General features: G+C 39.0%; 1 protein-coding gene and 1 non-coding gene across 2 annotated transcripts in view; both read right to left on the bottom strand.

The window, feature by feature from the left end:
* Positions 1–1,933: 1,933 nt before the first annotated feature.
* TRNAR-CCU lies at positions 1,934–2,012 on the bottom strand. Its single transcript has one exon. It is a non-coding gene; the product is annotated as a tRNA-Arg (tRNA).
* Positions 2,013–7,486: 5,474 nt separating this feature from the next.
* SMC3 (structural maintenance of chromosomes 3) overlaps positions 7,487–14,122 on the bottom strand; it is a 39,060-nt gene continuing 32,424 nt past the window's right edge. The window contains exons 22-29 of the mRNA XM_027596605.1: positions 13,924–14,031; positions 12,977–13,085; positions 12,189–12,436; positions 11,890–12,102; positions 11,356–11,547; positions 11,027–11,204; positions 10,076–10,182; positions 7,487–9,466 (exon numbers count right to left, since the gene is read on the bottom strand). Of these exons, the coding sequence (XP_027452406.1) occupies positions 9,395–9,466; positions 10,076–10,182; positions 11,027–11,204; positions 11,356–11,547; positions 11,890–12,102; positions 12,189–12,436; positions 12,977–13,085; positions 13,924–14,031 (1,227 nt within the window). The 3' untranslated portion in view covers positions 7,487–9,394. The remainder of the gene's footprint in view (positions 9,467–10,075; positions 10,183–11,026; positions 11,205–11,355; positions 11,548–11,889; positions 12,103–12,188; positions 12,437–12,976; positions 13,086–13,923; positions 14,032–14,122) is intronic.

Genomic DNA, 14,122 nt, shown 5'->3' with positions numbered 1-14,122 from the left:
TAACAGTTTAGACTAGAACCGCTCCAGTGCGCTAATGAACGGGTATATGGGGTCCCGCATACACGTCTAGACGAAGATTATTCTAGATCCTTCCCTAGCCACCTGGTTTATCCCTTGGGTGGGGCGAGGTAGACCCCACAGAGCACAGCTTCTCTCGAACACCCATTCCTCTATGGGGAGAACCTTGTCAGAGAGAACCGTGGTGAAGACAGAAATAGAGTCTGTGGGAGAAGTCACTGAGGGCAGAGGGGGGTGGGGCAGGAAATGGCCCACTGGCAGGTGGAAGGCTTACTGACGGGGAGGTACCATAATGCTCTGGACCTGGGAGGAGGACTGGCCTGCTGGGGCCTGCTGCCACCACTGAGAGCTGCAAGGCCGTTGGTGGATAACCTCTTTGAGGCTCACTTTCTTTGGAAAACAGGGACAATAGTTTCTCTCTCAAGGTTATGAGGCTCATCTGCCATAGCGAATATAAATCACTCAGCACAGAGCCTGGCATATAGTAAGTGCTGGGTAGATGCCAGCAGTGTTATCAATCATTCATTCAACAAACACTCACTGGATAAGAATGACAAAAACAAACAACAAAACAATAAACAGACAGACATGGTCCCAGGCCTCATGGCGCTTACAGAAAAGGATCTTAAAGAGATTTCACTTGAATGAAGGTAAATAAAAGAAGACAAAGGTTTTGTTTTTAAAGTGACTGGGACGGGGGGGGGGGGGGGGGGGGGGGGGGGGGGGAGTGCGTATGGGGCTAGACGACCGGTTTGATTCAGAAGACGAGAGCTCTGTCCTTGCCCCTGCTTTAGATTCAGTCTTTTGGAGCAAGAATAGACTGTGGAGGTCTCAAAAAGGGCATGTGGATTCCTGAGACCCCAGAGCCGTCAGCCTCATAGAACAAATAAAATCGCCACCCACTCCACCTGCCTCTGCACCACTATGTTTAACAGCTTGGTGACCTGGAACTATTCTTAGTTCTATCAACTTCCATATCCTTCTCTACCTCCAATGTCTCAAGTTTCTGCTTAAAAACCTTCCTACATGTGTGAACTACAAAGTGAGGAATAATTTTTTTAAAAAGATTTTATCTATTCATTTGAGAGAAAAAGAGAGACAGAGAGAGCACAAGCAGAGGGGAGAGGCAGAGGGAAAGGGAGAAGCAGACTCCCCACTGAGCAGGGAGCCCAGCTCAATGCACGGCTCGATCTAGGACGTGGTGATCATGACCTGAGCTGGAGGCAGACTCTTAACCAACTGAGCCACCCAGGCGCCCCAGTGGGGAATAATTAAATGGATTTGAGGACCAAAAGAGAAAAGGGACGGTGTGGCACTGGGTGGGGGGTATCACAGGCCTGCTCTTCTGAACTGGAAGATGAATGAGAACTGAACTGAACCCAGGCTCCCCTCCAGGAAGGCTGAGCTCTAAGCAGCTCGGTCAGGGAAGGGGGGTGGGGTAGTGGCAGGGGCTCAGCCTTTTTAAAACTGGGAGCAGAGGATAGGGTTGGGGGAGGTGAGAGGAGCTGAAGGTTAACACTAGAGAATTCCAGAATCAAAAGCCCTCAACCAGCTCCCCACTCTGCAAAGGTGCATGTGAGTCATGCAGAGTGAGAAGAAGGGGGCTCCTGGTTTGGGATTTGCAACTCCTTCTTGGGTACCATCTGAAAGAGTCTGCATAGCCCAGGATCTTGTTATAACAAAATCTTCTGCTTTTGCAGCCTGGCAACTCTGGGAGGGGGGGCGGGGGGGGGTGACAGAGTGGGATGGGAGAGGGGAGGCTGCAGGAAAGAACAAAGCTCCACAAATACTCCTCAGATTTGTAGACAGCTCGGAAACCAGCTGGTTCAGAGGTGCCTCCCACTCTGTATTATGGCTGCTGGAGCTGCAGCTATTGACCCCATCTTCGCTCTGAGTTGTTTTGAAGTAGGCTCTGCGCCCAACATGGGGGTGGGGCTTGAACTCACGACCCTGAGATCAGGAGTCACACGCTCTACCGACCGAGCCAGTCAGGCATTTTGAGTTTTAAAAAGGAAGCCAGAGAGGTCTGGTGGACCCTGGAGAGACCAAGATTCTATTCCCAGCTCCACCCTTTCTAACTGGAATATTTAGGCAAGCTCAATTTCCTCTTCTGGAGGTTGGAGTTAACACCACGCACCTCTGTCCTTAAGTGAGAAGATCAAAGGACCTGTCTGGTACGTAGGTAATTCATAACTATTAAGTCCCATACACAAGGTTAGCCGTATAGATCAATACACAGCAAAGGCACAGTCTCTGAAAGGCTAATCCTCATGCCTCTGCCCAAAGGGATCAAGATAACCACCTGAAATCAAAGGTCTCTTTCTTCTACTCAGCTAAAGGCAGAGGTTAGACAGACACCCCAGGAGCATGTCCACAGGAAAAAGAAAACAAAGGGTCACAGGAAAGATCTCTTTGGCAACCACTGCAGTAGTTTCACTTTCTAGGAGGTTCCTCTGAGCTTTAGTTGTACCCGTGAAAGACAGACACTCTCCTTCTCAGAACTGAGCCACCACGTTGCGTATTTATCTACTTGTCCCTTGAACTCCTGTCCATCGTGAGGCCATTCATGCTCCGTGCCGGCACTCACAGCAGTGTCACAGACTTAGCATCATGCAGGGTGAGACTGAAGCCGTGTGCAACCCCAGCTGAGGAACACAAGGTGGGCTGGATGCACACCTGCTCCTACACACCTGCTCAACAAGCTGATGAACACGGTTTGTTAAGTAGTATAGAAACTGACTTCTGGAACAATCCTAAAGATAGGATTTTCTCCAAGGCTACAGGGGTTCTAATAAGGTTTCTAATAAGAAAACAAATCAGCAAGTATTCCCGTCATTCTGTGAACAAATTAACAGACCCTAATTCGGACTCAGTCTTGCTGGGGAGATGACTTTGAAATGTCAAATGAAAAGCAACATAATAGGGTGAAGCTGTTTCAATTAAGGGAGGCCAGGTTACGAGTTAGAAATAGTATATAAGGAACACAAAGGCAATCCTTTCGGGTGTATATGAGATTCAGAAGGCACAGGCAGAAAACAGTACTACTCTGAGAAACAAGTAGGACCACTGAAAAAAAGGGCTGCCATTTTGTTAATAAGGTCCCATTAAAGGGCTGATGCACAGCTTTCGAAAGAGCAATACACCTGTTGCCAGCACTAGGTCCCTTGGCTAAAACATCCAATTTGTGACTGAGCTGTGAGCAGTTATCACTTAGCTCATAAACTCCTGTAGCAGAGAAATCTCAAGAATATCACACCTCGATCTTCTCATTGCTGCTGGAACTCCACTATGAGGAGTCAGAGAGGAAACGAGTTTGAAAACTGGACTGAGAAAAGGCGAGGCGGGGTTGGCATGTGTCAAGAGCCCCCTCTAGCGGTCCTGGAAATAAATGCAGTAACTTGGGATTTACGATATTGCAACCTCTCCTAGCAAAGGCTTCTGCCTTAGACATGGCCTGGTCCTTTACAGACGGTCTCTGAGACCTGAGTCCCAAATGATTTGGCCTTAAACCCATGTCCTTCAAGTTCAATTTTCTTTCTTTTCTTCTTTCACCTGTAGGTACACTTCCATGCCACCAGTTCTTAAAACCAGCATTTTTAATGGCTGAATAATTTCAGACTAAAATTATGAGGCTAACGCTGGATCTGCTATCATTGCACACTTAAACGTTTGTGTATTATATAATCCGCACACCAGGCGCTGGTCTGAAACCACACGGAATCCATAAAAGAGAACACTCAAATGCTAGTGTCCCCTTTGCAACAGACCTTCAACCAGCCAGTGCAATGCCTTGAGTAAATATACCCGTGTTCTCTTCGCAAACCTAATCTGTGCTGCCTCGTATCCCTATGCAGCTACTGGCAGCCACAAGGGCTCTTACACCCAGGAGACTCTCCGTCTCTAGGAAGGGGAGACGCAGAGCCATGCGGTGGAAGATTTATGGAGCAAGACTGGCAGCCAGGAGTAATCCAGTCCCCCTAGGACATTAAGTGAGACAAATGATCAGACTCCACCTAAATACGTGACGTCTAAAGAAAAAGGGAGGAGGGTATGGGGGGAAAGGCTGAAGAAAACAAAAGAAGGTAGTGACTCACCCTTAAAATCTGTTAACACTAACACAGAGGATCAATCAGCACTGTACAAATATGACACATCTTCATTTTCATAGTTAAGTAGGGGGAACAAAGTACTCAGGGATTGGAAAACTGGCTCTTGCTAGGAAGGTCAGCTGTGTGTGCTCAGCTCACTTAAGTCATCTGGGGTTCTACTTGGGTGTTAACCTGGGCTTCAAATTTCCTCATCTATAAAAGTATTAGACTAAAAATTTAAAAATCTTGTATCTTTAGATCTAAATATATCCTATGTGCAGGGTCCTGATATTTTTAGAGAGTGTTGACCAAAAAAAGCTGTATTTAAGAGCAAATGCTTTACAAAATCTTGAGCTCCTGCTATACTTTTCCTCCTAGAAATGTAACTGAATTAATCTACTTTATTGAAAATTAATGTGACGAAAACAAAGGCCATAACATTCCTAGAAATTTCTGGAAATAGATTCCATTGTTTATCGCAGAGGAAAAGAGCGAGCTACCTGTTTCTCCCAAAAGTATGAAACCTAGGGAACAAGGCTTTCACTACTGCTTAATCTTCACACAGAAGAGAATTTCTACCTAATTACATATAATTAAAAGCAAAGGAAAAATCCTCAAGTAGGGAGGGAAAAACCTCCCTATTTTCTAGGTATTGGATTAACACTGTGCTGTCACCAATTTTAACTGCATTAATATGCATCTGTTTTCTATTTACTCTTCCCCTGCTTAACATAGCAGATACAACATAAATATGCAAACTTGGGTTAGTGTTTCAGGATAAGGATTTAGGCCTGAGTAAAAGGTAAAGAGAAAGAATGAATACTAATTCCTAAAACTGTTAGAATCCTTAAGACAGAACATACTTTCTGCACCTCTATGGGAGGATCCCAGCAATGCAATGCTGCTCCTTGTTTAAGGAGACCATCTGCTGGGTGACAGCAGAATCCTAATACTGTTCTCTTTTCCTCAACCCTGGTATTCTCCCTTTGTGGGAAGCTGAATGAAAGTGCTAGTCCTCTATCCAGAGGTTGAGGGAAACTCCTTTAAGAATTAACCAAATGATTTGTTACTATTTTTTGTTTCAAGTTCTTACTTAAATTACAGTTAGTTAACATATAGTGTAATACTAGAAGAATTAACCAAATGCTTTTAAAGAGTTGCTATTGCCTCGTTTAAAAAAACAAAAAAAATAAATCCAAAACTCATCTTTCACCTTTTATATACTTCTATTATAAGACACTATTCAGAGTAAATGATTTCTATAAATTGCATCTTTTTAAAGATTTTATTTATTCATTTGATAAAGAGAGAGAGCAGCAGAGGGAGAGAGAAGCAGACTCCCCACCAAGCAGGGAGCCCAATACGGGACTCGATCCCAGGACCCCAGGGTCATGACCTGAGCTGAAGGCAGACACCCAACTGACTGAGCCACTCACATGCCCCAAATTGCATCATTTTCAAAAACTGGTACTTTCCATTTTTCTATTCATTAGAATTAACAATTTCTATTCATTAGAATTAATAATCTTATGTCATCACTATGATATAGCAAAGAATATGGGGTTTTTTGTTTTTTAAGTAGGCTCCACACCCAGCATGGAGCTCAATGCGGGGCTTGAACTCACAACCCTGAGATCAAGACCTGAGCTGAGCTCAAGAGTCAGGCGCTTAACCGACTGAACCACTCAAGCACCCCAAAAATATGGGTTTTAACATTTACATTCTATGTTTCATTATTTAGGTGCTTATTGCTACAAACTCACTGGAGTTTCATTATATGGATATTCACGAGATGCTTAAGAACATTATTAAGTTCTAGAATGATGCTATGCATGTAACATCCCTTGCCAAAATCCGTATTATGGAGGTTGGTCGTAACAAAGCAAAGCAATCTATCATACACTATACACCAGACATTTCAACCTCTATACATAGTGACTCATAATTTATGAGTATCTTTGGGGAGATGCTTAAGAAACATTTTAGGAATACTAGAAAGAAACTATGCTTACAGAACCCTCTGAATGGGGACCTACATACAATATTTCTTATACCAAATTCTGTCAGGGAAGATCAATTATATATGTATTTGTAAATATACACATTTTTAAAAGATTTATTTGAGAGAGCATACACATGCACAGGGGAGAGGAGCGGAGAGGGAGAGGGAGAGAGAGCATCTCAAGCAGACTCTCTGCTGAGTGTGGAGCATGACACAGGGCTCCATCTCACGACCCTGAGATTAGGACCTGAGCCAAAATCAAGTCATACACTTAGAGGCACCTAGGTGGCTCAGTCGTTGGGCGTCTGCCTTCGGCTCAGGTCATGATCCCAGGGTCCTGGGATCGAGCCCTGCATTGGGCTCCCTGCTCTGTGGGAAGCCTGCTTCTCCCTCTCCCACTCCCCCGCTTGTGTTCCCTCTTTCGCTGTCTCTCTCAATGTCAAATAAAATAAAATCTTTTAAAAAAGTCATACGCTTAACTGACTAAACCACCCAGGAGGCCCTGGGAAGATCGATCATATTATAGCAAAACTAGAGCATAAACAATGTACTTAACATTTAAACTCTACAGATTTAACTAGTCAAAATGAAAGTGAATATACATTTTTAATTTAAATTCACAAAACTTCCCTTATTTTAAAAATGCCTCTTTAGGCATTTCTGGCTCCCACTAGCGGAATAGCTCCTAACAAACCAACCCTCCTGTTACCTAAACAACTATAAATTCTAGGAAGAGAAATCAGCAAGGAAAAAAAAAGATATATATTTTGAAAAGGAAGAAATAAAACAGTCTCTATGGGGTGCCTGGACGGCTGTTAGTTCAGCATCTGCCTTCAGCTCAGGTCATGATCTCAGGGTCCTGGGATGGAGCCCCTAACTTTATTTTTTTTTAAATGTTATCTTTCAGGGGCGCCTGGGTGTCTCAGTTGTTGGGCGTCTGCCTTCGGCTCAGGTCATGATCCCAGGGTCCTGGGATCGAGCACCGCGTCAGGTTCCCTGCTCTGCGAGAGGCCTGCTTCTCCCTCTCCCACTCCCCCTGCTTGTGTTCCCTCTCTCGCTGTGTCTCTGTCAAATAAATAAAATCTTTTAAAAAATAAATAGATAAAAATGTTATCTTTCAAAAGACACCATTTGGAAAGCAAAAAGACAATTCACAGGCTGGGAGAAAGTATTTGCAAGTTATACCTGATAAGGGACTTGTATCCAGAATATTTAAGAACTCTTACAAATTCTGTTATTTATATTCTTTTTTTTTTTAAGATTTTATTTATTTGACAGAGAGAAAGAGAATGCACAAGCCGGCAGAGCGGCAGGCAGAGGGAGAGGGAAAAGTAGACTCCCCACGGAGTGGAGAGCCTGACATGGCGCTTAACCAACTAAGCCACCCAGGCACCCCTGTTATTTATATTCGATAATAAGTAACAGAATCTTAAAATGTGCAAAAAATATGAATAAGCATCTCACCAAAGAAGATACACAAGTGACCAATAAGTACATAAAAAGATGCTTAACATCATTAGTTAACAGGCAAATGCAAACTAAGATCATGAGATACCAATTCACATTCACAAGAATGGCTATGATAATAAAAAAGAATAACAAGTGTTGGTGAGGATATGGAAAAACCATAACCCTCATATATTACTGGTGGAGATCTAAAATGGTGCAACTCCTTTGGGAAAGTTTCGCAGTTCCTGGGGTGCCTGGCTGGCTCAGTCACAAGAGCATGAGAGACTCTTGTCTTGATCTTGCAGTCATGAGTTTGAGCCCCATGTTGGGTGTAGAGATTACTTAAATAAACTTTAAAAAAAAAATTAAAGAAAAAAAAAAAGTTTGGCAGTCCTGAAAATGTGAAAAAGTTACCATATGACCAACAATTCCAATCCAAGAAAAATGACAACACATATCCACACAGAAACTTGTTCATGAACGTTCATAGCAGTGTTATTTATAATACTCAAAAGTGAGAACAAGCCAAGTGTCCAACTAATGGTTGGATAAACAAACCACAGTATATATTCCGACAATGGGATATCACTCAGCAATAAAAAAGAATGAATTATGGATATGTGCTACAACATGGATGGGCCTTAAAAACATGCTGAGACAAGTCAGTCACAAAAGGCCCCACACTGTAAGATTGTATTTATATGAAATGTCCAGAACAGGCAAATCCACAGTATGAGACACAAACTAGATTTATAGCTGCCAAGGGATAAGGGAGGCGGGAGATACAGAGGGAGTGCTAATAGGTACAGGGTTTCTTTTTGGAGTAATGAAAATATTCTAAAATTAGACTGTAGAGATGATTTCACAATTCTGTGTATATACTAAAAAAGTACTGAACTGCATAATTTTAACAGGTGGATATTATGGTCTATGAATTAAATTCTCAATAAAGTGATTTAATAAACATAATAAACAAACAAAGACCTCATCTGAGGGGGGGAAAAAGTTTCAACAATAAAGTTTTCCAAACTTTTAATCAGAAAAACAAGGAAACTTTATGACTCAATTTTTTGGCTTAGTGTTCTTAGCTACTCTTAAAACTATCTTCCTAAATTCTAGTAAATACACTGCTCTCTTAAAATTAAAACTACTTTTAAAGAACGATTACAATGAGTTAAAGCCAGGGTTCTAATCCTTAGCAACGGTCATAATTACCTGGGGGAACTTAAGAACTAGCAACAACCAGAACCCCACTCCATAAAGATTTTGATTCAACTGGTCTAGGGAAAAATACACCAGCAGTTTAAAGCTCCCCCCATGGATTTAAGCACGCAGCCAGGACTGGGAATCGTGGATGTATTTCAAAAGAATATGAAGCCACGTTTAAAGAATCTTTTTAGGTAAAGGCAGACCTTTTCTTAGGCAAAACAAAAAGCAGATTATTTAAGAAAACTTTGTTTCTAATCATACAACTATAAATAAAAAGCCACATAAAATACTAAATTAGTCATAAACCAATTATTTAATTGAAGCTATAAAAAAGGCATTATAATTGATAAAATAATTAGGAAAGAATATTTAGCATGTTTCAAAAGATTTAAAACAGGAGCAGGACACTTTACAAAAAGTTGTGTGGGAAATAAAATTCTTAAACTATAAGTAGAAATGTAACATTACAGAGTATCTTATAAAATACAATGACAGAAATATAAAAAGACTATGTATGCTCTAAGTCTGAAAACTATTAGTAGTGACTACATATTTAAATGTACAGTTCCTGGGTATGAGATTCATATTACTATACACAACTTCCAAACCAGTGGACAATATTTTCCGTTTAACCATGAGTAGTATCATCTTCTACAAAGTCTTTGGCCATCTCTGCTGTGATCACGTCAATATGACTAACCTGAAGAAAAAAATGTTAAAAACTGTGTTAAACCTTAAAAAAAATATCAGTGTTCTCACTGTTCAGAGTAATATTTTAAAAATATGGCCAATCACCTATAAATTTTACATATCAAGTCAAATGAGTCTAAAACACTGATGGATAAGACCTTTATAATGTTGTTTGTTGAAAGCATGAGTTTAAAAAATATTCTGCATTTTAGAACTCTGAAGATCTGGGTAAGTACTAATGTCTAAATATCAAACCATGTTTTTTTAGTTTTTATTATTTTGCTATTTCAAAGAATCTTAAGGCTGAAGACATCAGGAAGAGATGTATGGCCCAGCCAAACAGAAATAACCGTATGGAACTGTTAAAGACTGTGCACTAAATAGACCAGACAGGAAGATATTGTCTCTTAATGACAATGAAAATAAAACCAATGCAACGAATGCCACAAAAAAACTAAACTTCACAGGCATTTGAAAGTTTTGTTTTTTTTTTTTTTTTACAAATTCATAAGATAAGCAACAAATTTCTAAGTTTTCCTTTATGATTTAAGTAACATAAAACAAAAATTTGACAAATACAATACAAACTTAAACTCGATGTAAAAGAAATTTTTTTTACCTTATTTCTAAACTTTACACCATAGAATTTGTCAGCTGACTCAAGCAGTTCGGGCCTAAAAGTAGTTGTAATAAATTGTGCATGTACAGCAAGTTCCATAATCATATCTATAAAAAGAAATAGTAATTTAATAAAACCATTTTCTGAGGAGATCTGAACATTTAAAAAGCAACTATCTTCACTTACCTAAAATTCAAAACAGCCTGTGACTTTATTTTTCATGCATATATGCAAAATTACCAACTTACTCTCTTATATTAGGGATAGACCTTTTACCCAGTATCTTAAAGTTACAGAATATGAAGTAGCGGCTACTTATAACACAGCATTAAAATTGTCAGAGCAAAACAACTTTTCTCACACACAAAACAAGAACAACCCTCCCCTGCTATGCACATCCCCAAAGATCTTTTGAATTTACTAAAGATCAAATATAGATTCTTTATTTATTTTTAAAGATTTTATTTATTTGAGAGAGAGAGCATGAGTAGTGGGGAGAGGCAGAGGGAGAAGCAGGCTCCCCGCTGAGCAGGGAACCCCACTCAGGGCTTGATCCCAGGACTCTGGGATCATGACCTGAGCCGAAGGCAGATGCTTAACTGACTGAGCCACGCATGCATCCCCAAATATAGATTCTTTAAATACAGAATCAACATTTAATGTCAGGGGCTATTCAACCATTGAGAAAAACAAGTTTTAAAAAGAGAGACTTCTGTGTAAAAGTTTAACTGAAGGATTTTCAATTGACAAACACATCGACCTCTCACAGAATTAAACTTTGTAAAGTAGTCTAATGCTAAATTCTAAAAAACTTACTAAAAGAAATTTTATTTACAGAATATACACCCTGTCTAGTCCCCCCAAATATCTTAGGCAACAAGAATTCACTACCAAAGAGGCAAGTTATCATTTTTAAGCAAGTTCTCATTGTTAAATACAAACCCAAACTACCTGACACAGCCTTTCTGTGCTGGGCATCCAGAGCCTGGTCAATCTCATCAAACAGGTAAAAAGGAGCTGGGTCACATTTCTGAATAGCAAAAATCAGAGCAAGAGCTACCAAGGATTTCTGTCCACCAGAAAGCTGTTGCATTTCTCTCATTTCACCCTGTTTTCCTGTAAATGACACCTAAGAGAACATTTAACTGAGTTAATACCCAAAAGGGGTAGAATCACCATCACCTCTTAAATCACATACAATGCACCAATTTAATATGTAAAATATTCTACAAATGCCACTACGGTAATACTGGGGAAAATTGGATATAAAGGTATTTTACCCTAATTCCAACTCCAGTGAACTGGTCAACTGATGGGACACTGCTTTGTGACCCAGAACCCCTCTCACTTTCACCACTTCCTTCTCCTTCATCCTGAGACTGACTGCCCTCCACATCTCCTTTCTTCATCACCAAAGTAGCTTTGCCACCAGGTACCAACTTCTGGAATACTTCACTGAAGTTCTTGGATACCTTTAAAAAGAATGAATGAACGAACAAATGAATAAATTACACGGTGATTCAAATATAAATTCTGCTTAGGTGGCATTGCACATATTATTTCTTAAGGCAAAGACAAATATTTAAAAGCAATCACAAATATTTTAACCAGAGCAACAGACTGAATCCTTTTAAGAGCTGTGTAGGATATTCTAATTAGTGTGTTAGAAAACTATATGCTGGATTTGTTCACTTGTATTAGATCCAACTATCAGTGGGGAAAAAAACTTAAAAACCTTTACAAAGTGAGTAATAAACTGAGTAACAGCCAAAGCTTTTGTCTTGTGTATGCATTAAATACAAACAGAAACCTACCTGCTTGAAAGTTAACTGAATAGCTTCATATTTTCGAAGTTCAAGTACATTCATCAGTTCCATGATTGATTTGTACCCCCTATCCAACTCTTCTTGTCGTTTTATTAACTTTTCTTTCTGCTCAGAGAAATTTACAAACTGATCTAAAGCTTTTTTGTTAACATGGCTGTACTTCTTCAATTCTGTGTTGCACTGTTCAAGTTTTCGAAACAACTACAAAGAGAAAAATAAATGTATAACTAAATTCACATGAAGAGAAATTTGCATTAAGATTTCAAATTTAAAACTACACAATTTACCTGTTTGAGGCTCAGTGTCTGGTACTTTTCAAATGCTTCCTGGGGAAGTGATCCAAGTTCTCGAATTTTCTTCATACACTCTTCTTTCTTCTTCAGTAGCATGCCTTGTCGATTTGTCATCTTTTCTAGTTCTTTAGTATCATGATTTATAGCATCCATGTGTTCTTTTTCCATATTTTTCCAGCGTTCCATACTCTTCTGAAGCTCCTTAATTCCAGCTTCTGTTTTATCAATGGAATTGTCCAAATCTAAAATACGGGGGAAAAAACAAATTAAGCCATAATGCCTATTTTAAAGCTAGAGTACTAGTTGAAGATTTTAATGGCCAAGTAGATCAAAATAAATAGGTTTTAGGTTTTTTCTCTTTGTTTAAATTGTACTGTGTAAAACCATGAAACATTTAATTCAGGACAAAAATAGGAGTGTACATTAGTCAAGTATATATTTCTCATTATTAAATGTTTATAAAAAATTTAAAAAATTTTCTTCTTAGCAACTAGGTGATAAGAAACTTAATTCAGCTATTTCACACTTTTGGAAACAAAATTAGTAATTATGGTCTCTCATAAAATTGTCACAAACATTTCAACAAAACAAAGGTTACTATTTATAATCAACCCACTAAACTACATTCATCATAAATTATTTATGGTGATGGAAAACACAAAATCGTTAGTGCATGCTTTTGCCTATTTGGGTATTTCATTTTGTAGTAAACAATTTTATCAAATAAATAAGTTAACTTTTAACAAAATACAAAAAAAAATTTTTACTAAATAAAACTTCACCTTCTGATCGTGCCATAGTATCTTTTACTCTTTTATTGATTGCTTCAAGTTCTGAGGTTGTAGCAGTGAGAACAGTACCCCCTTCTGTCTCTCTCAGTTCATTAAGTTCCTGCAAGATAAAAGAAACTTAACATTAAACCACAGAATATGAATTTTGTTAGTTTCAAAATATTACATCAACAGTTTCCAATAGCTGTTACTTTTTTTGCATTAATATATAAAAATTTAATCATCCAATTGTTGATATACATTTGTATGGTTTTTAGTTTTTGACTATTATAAATAATGCTATGAATATTCTTGTTTTTTTAATCAACCTCAATGAAGTATAATTTACAACTAATAAATTGAGCCAATTTTAAGTACAGAGCTCAGTGAGCTGTGATAATGTATACACCCACATAACTACCACTACAATGAAGATAGTTTTTCATTAAACCAAGAAGTTCCCTTGTGCCTCTCTATAATCAGTTCCCTCTACTCATGGCCCCAGAAAACTATCATTCAGCTTTCTATTGCTATAGATTACTTTTCCCAATAGCTGTTATTTTGAATAAACATTCAAGAGAGAAAGTACACTCTGTATAATTGCAAATATTTAAAGTATCCATTAAAGGGGAAAAAAAGGTAACGATATAATAACTAAAAAATTTCTCAGCGACTGACATACTGAGAAAACATGAGTTACTAACACTGAGTACCTAGAATTGGCCAGGATAATCATACAACACAGGTTTTACTGTTATGCTCAGTTTTCACAAGAGGAAACTGAGGCTTAGGAATAATACATTACTTGCACAAGATCGTACACTAGATGGCAGTGCCAGAACTCCAACTCAGGGTATGTGCTTTCTGTCCCCAAAGCCCATGCTGTCTATCAAAGCCACTCGTGTTTAAGTTCTTTCAAAAGGTTATAGTCATCAACAAACGCACAAAAAAGAACATACCTGTTCTACTTGGTCCAAGCGTTTCCTCAAATTCTCATTTAGGTATGTCTCTACTCGAGTAATGATACCTTCTAATTTAATTCTTTCATTCAGCAACTGTCTGTTTTCCTAAAAGACAAGAAAATTATTTGTCTACATAGGCATGCACATTTCACACAGGAATGCCTTTAATCTGTCCTCTCCATTACTTGTGTTCAAA

This window comes from Zalophus californianus, chromosome 15 (assembly GCF_009762305.2).
Source record: "Zalophus californianus isolate mZalCal1 chromosome 15, mZalCal1.pri.v2, whole genome shotgun sequence".
NCBI lineage: Eukaryota > Metazoa > Chordata > Mammalia > Carnivora > Otariidae > Zalophus > Zalophus californianus.
This window is presented reverse-complemented; position numbering and strand designations above follow the sequence as displayed.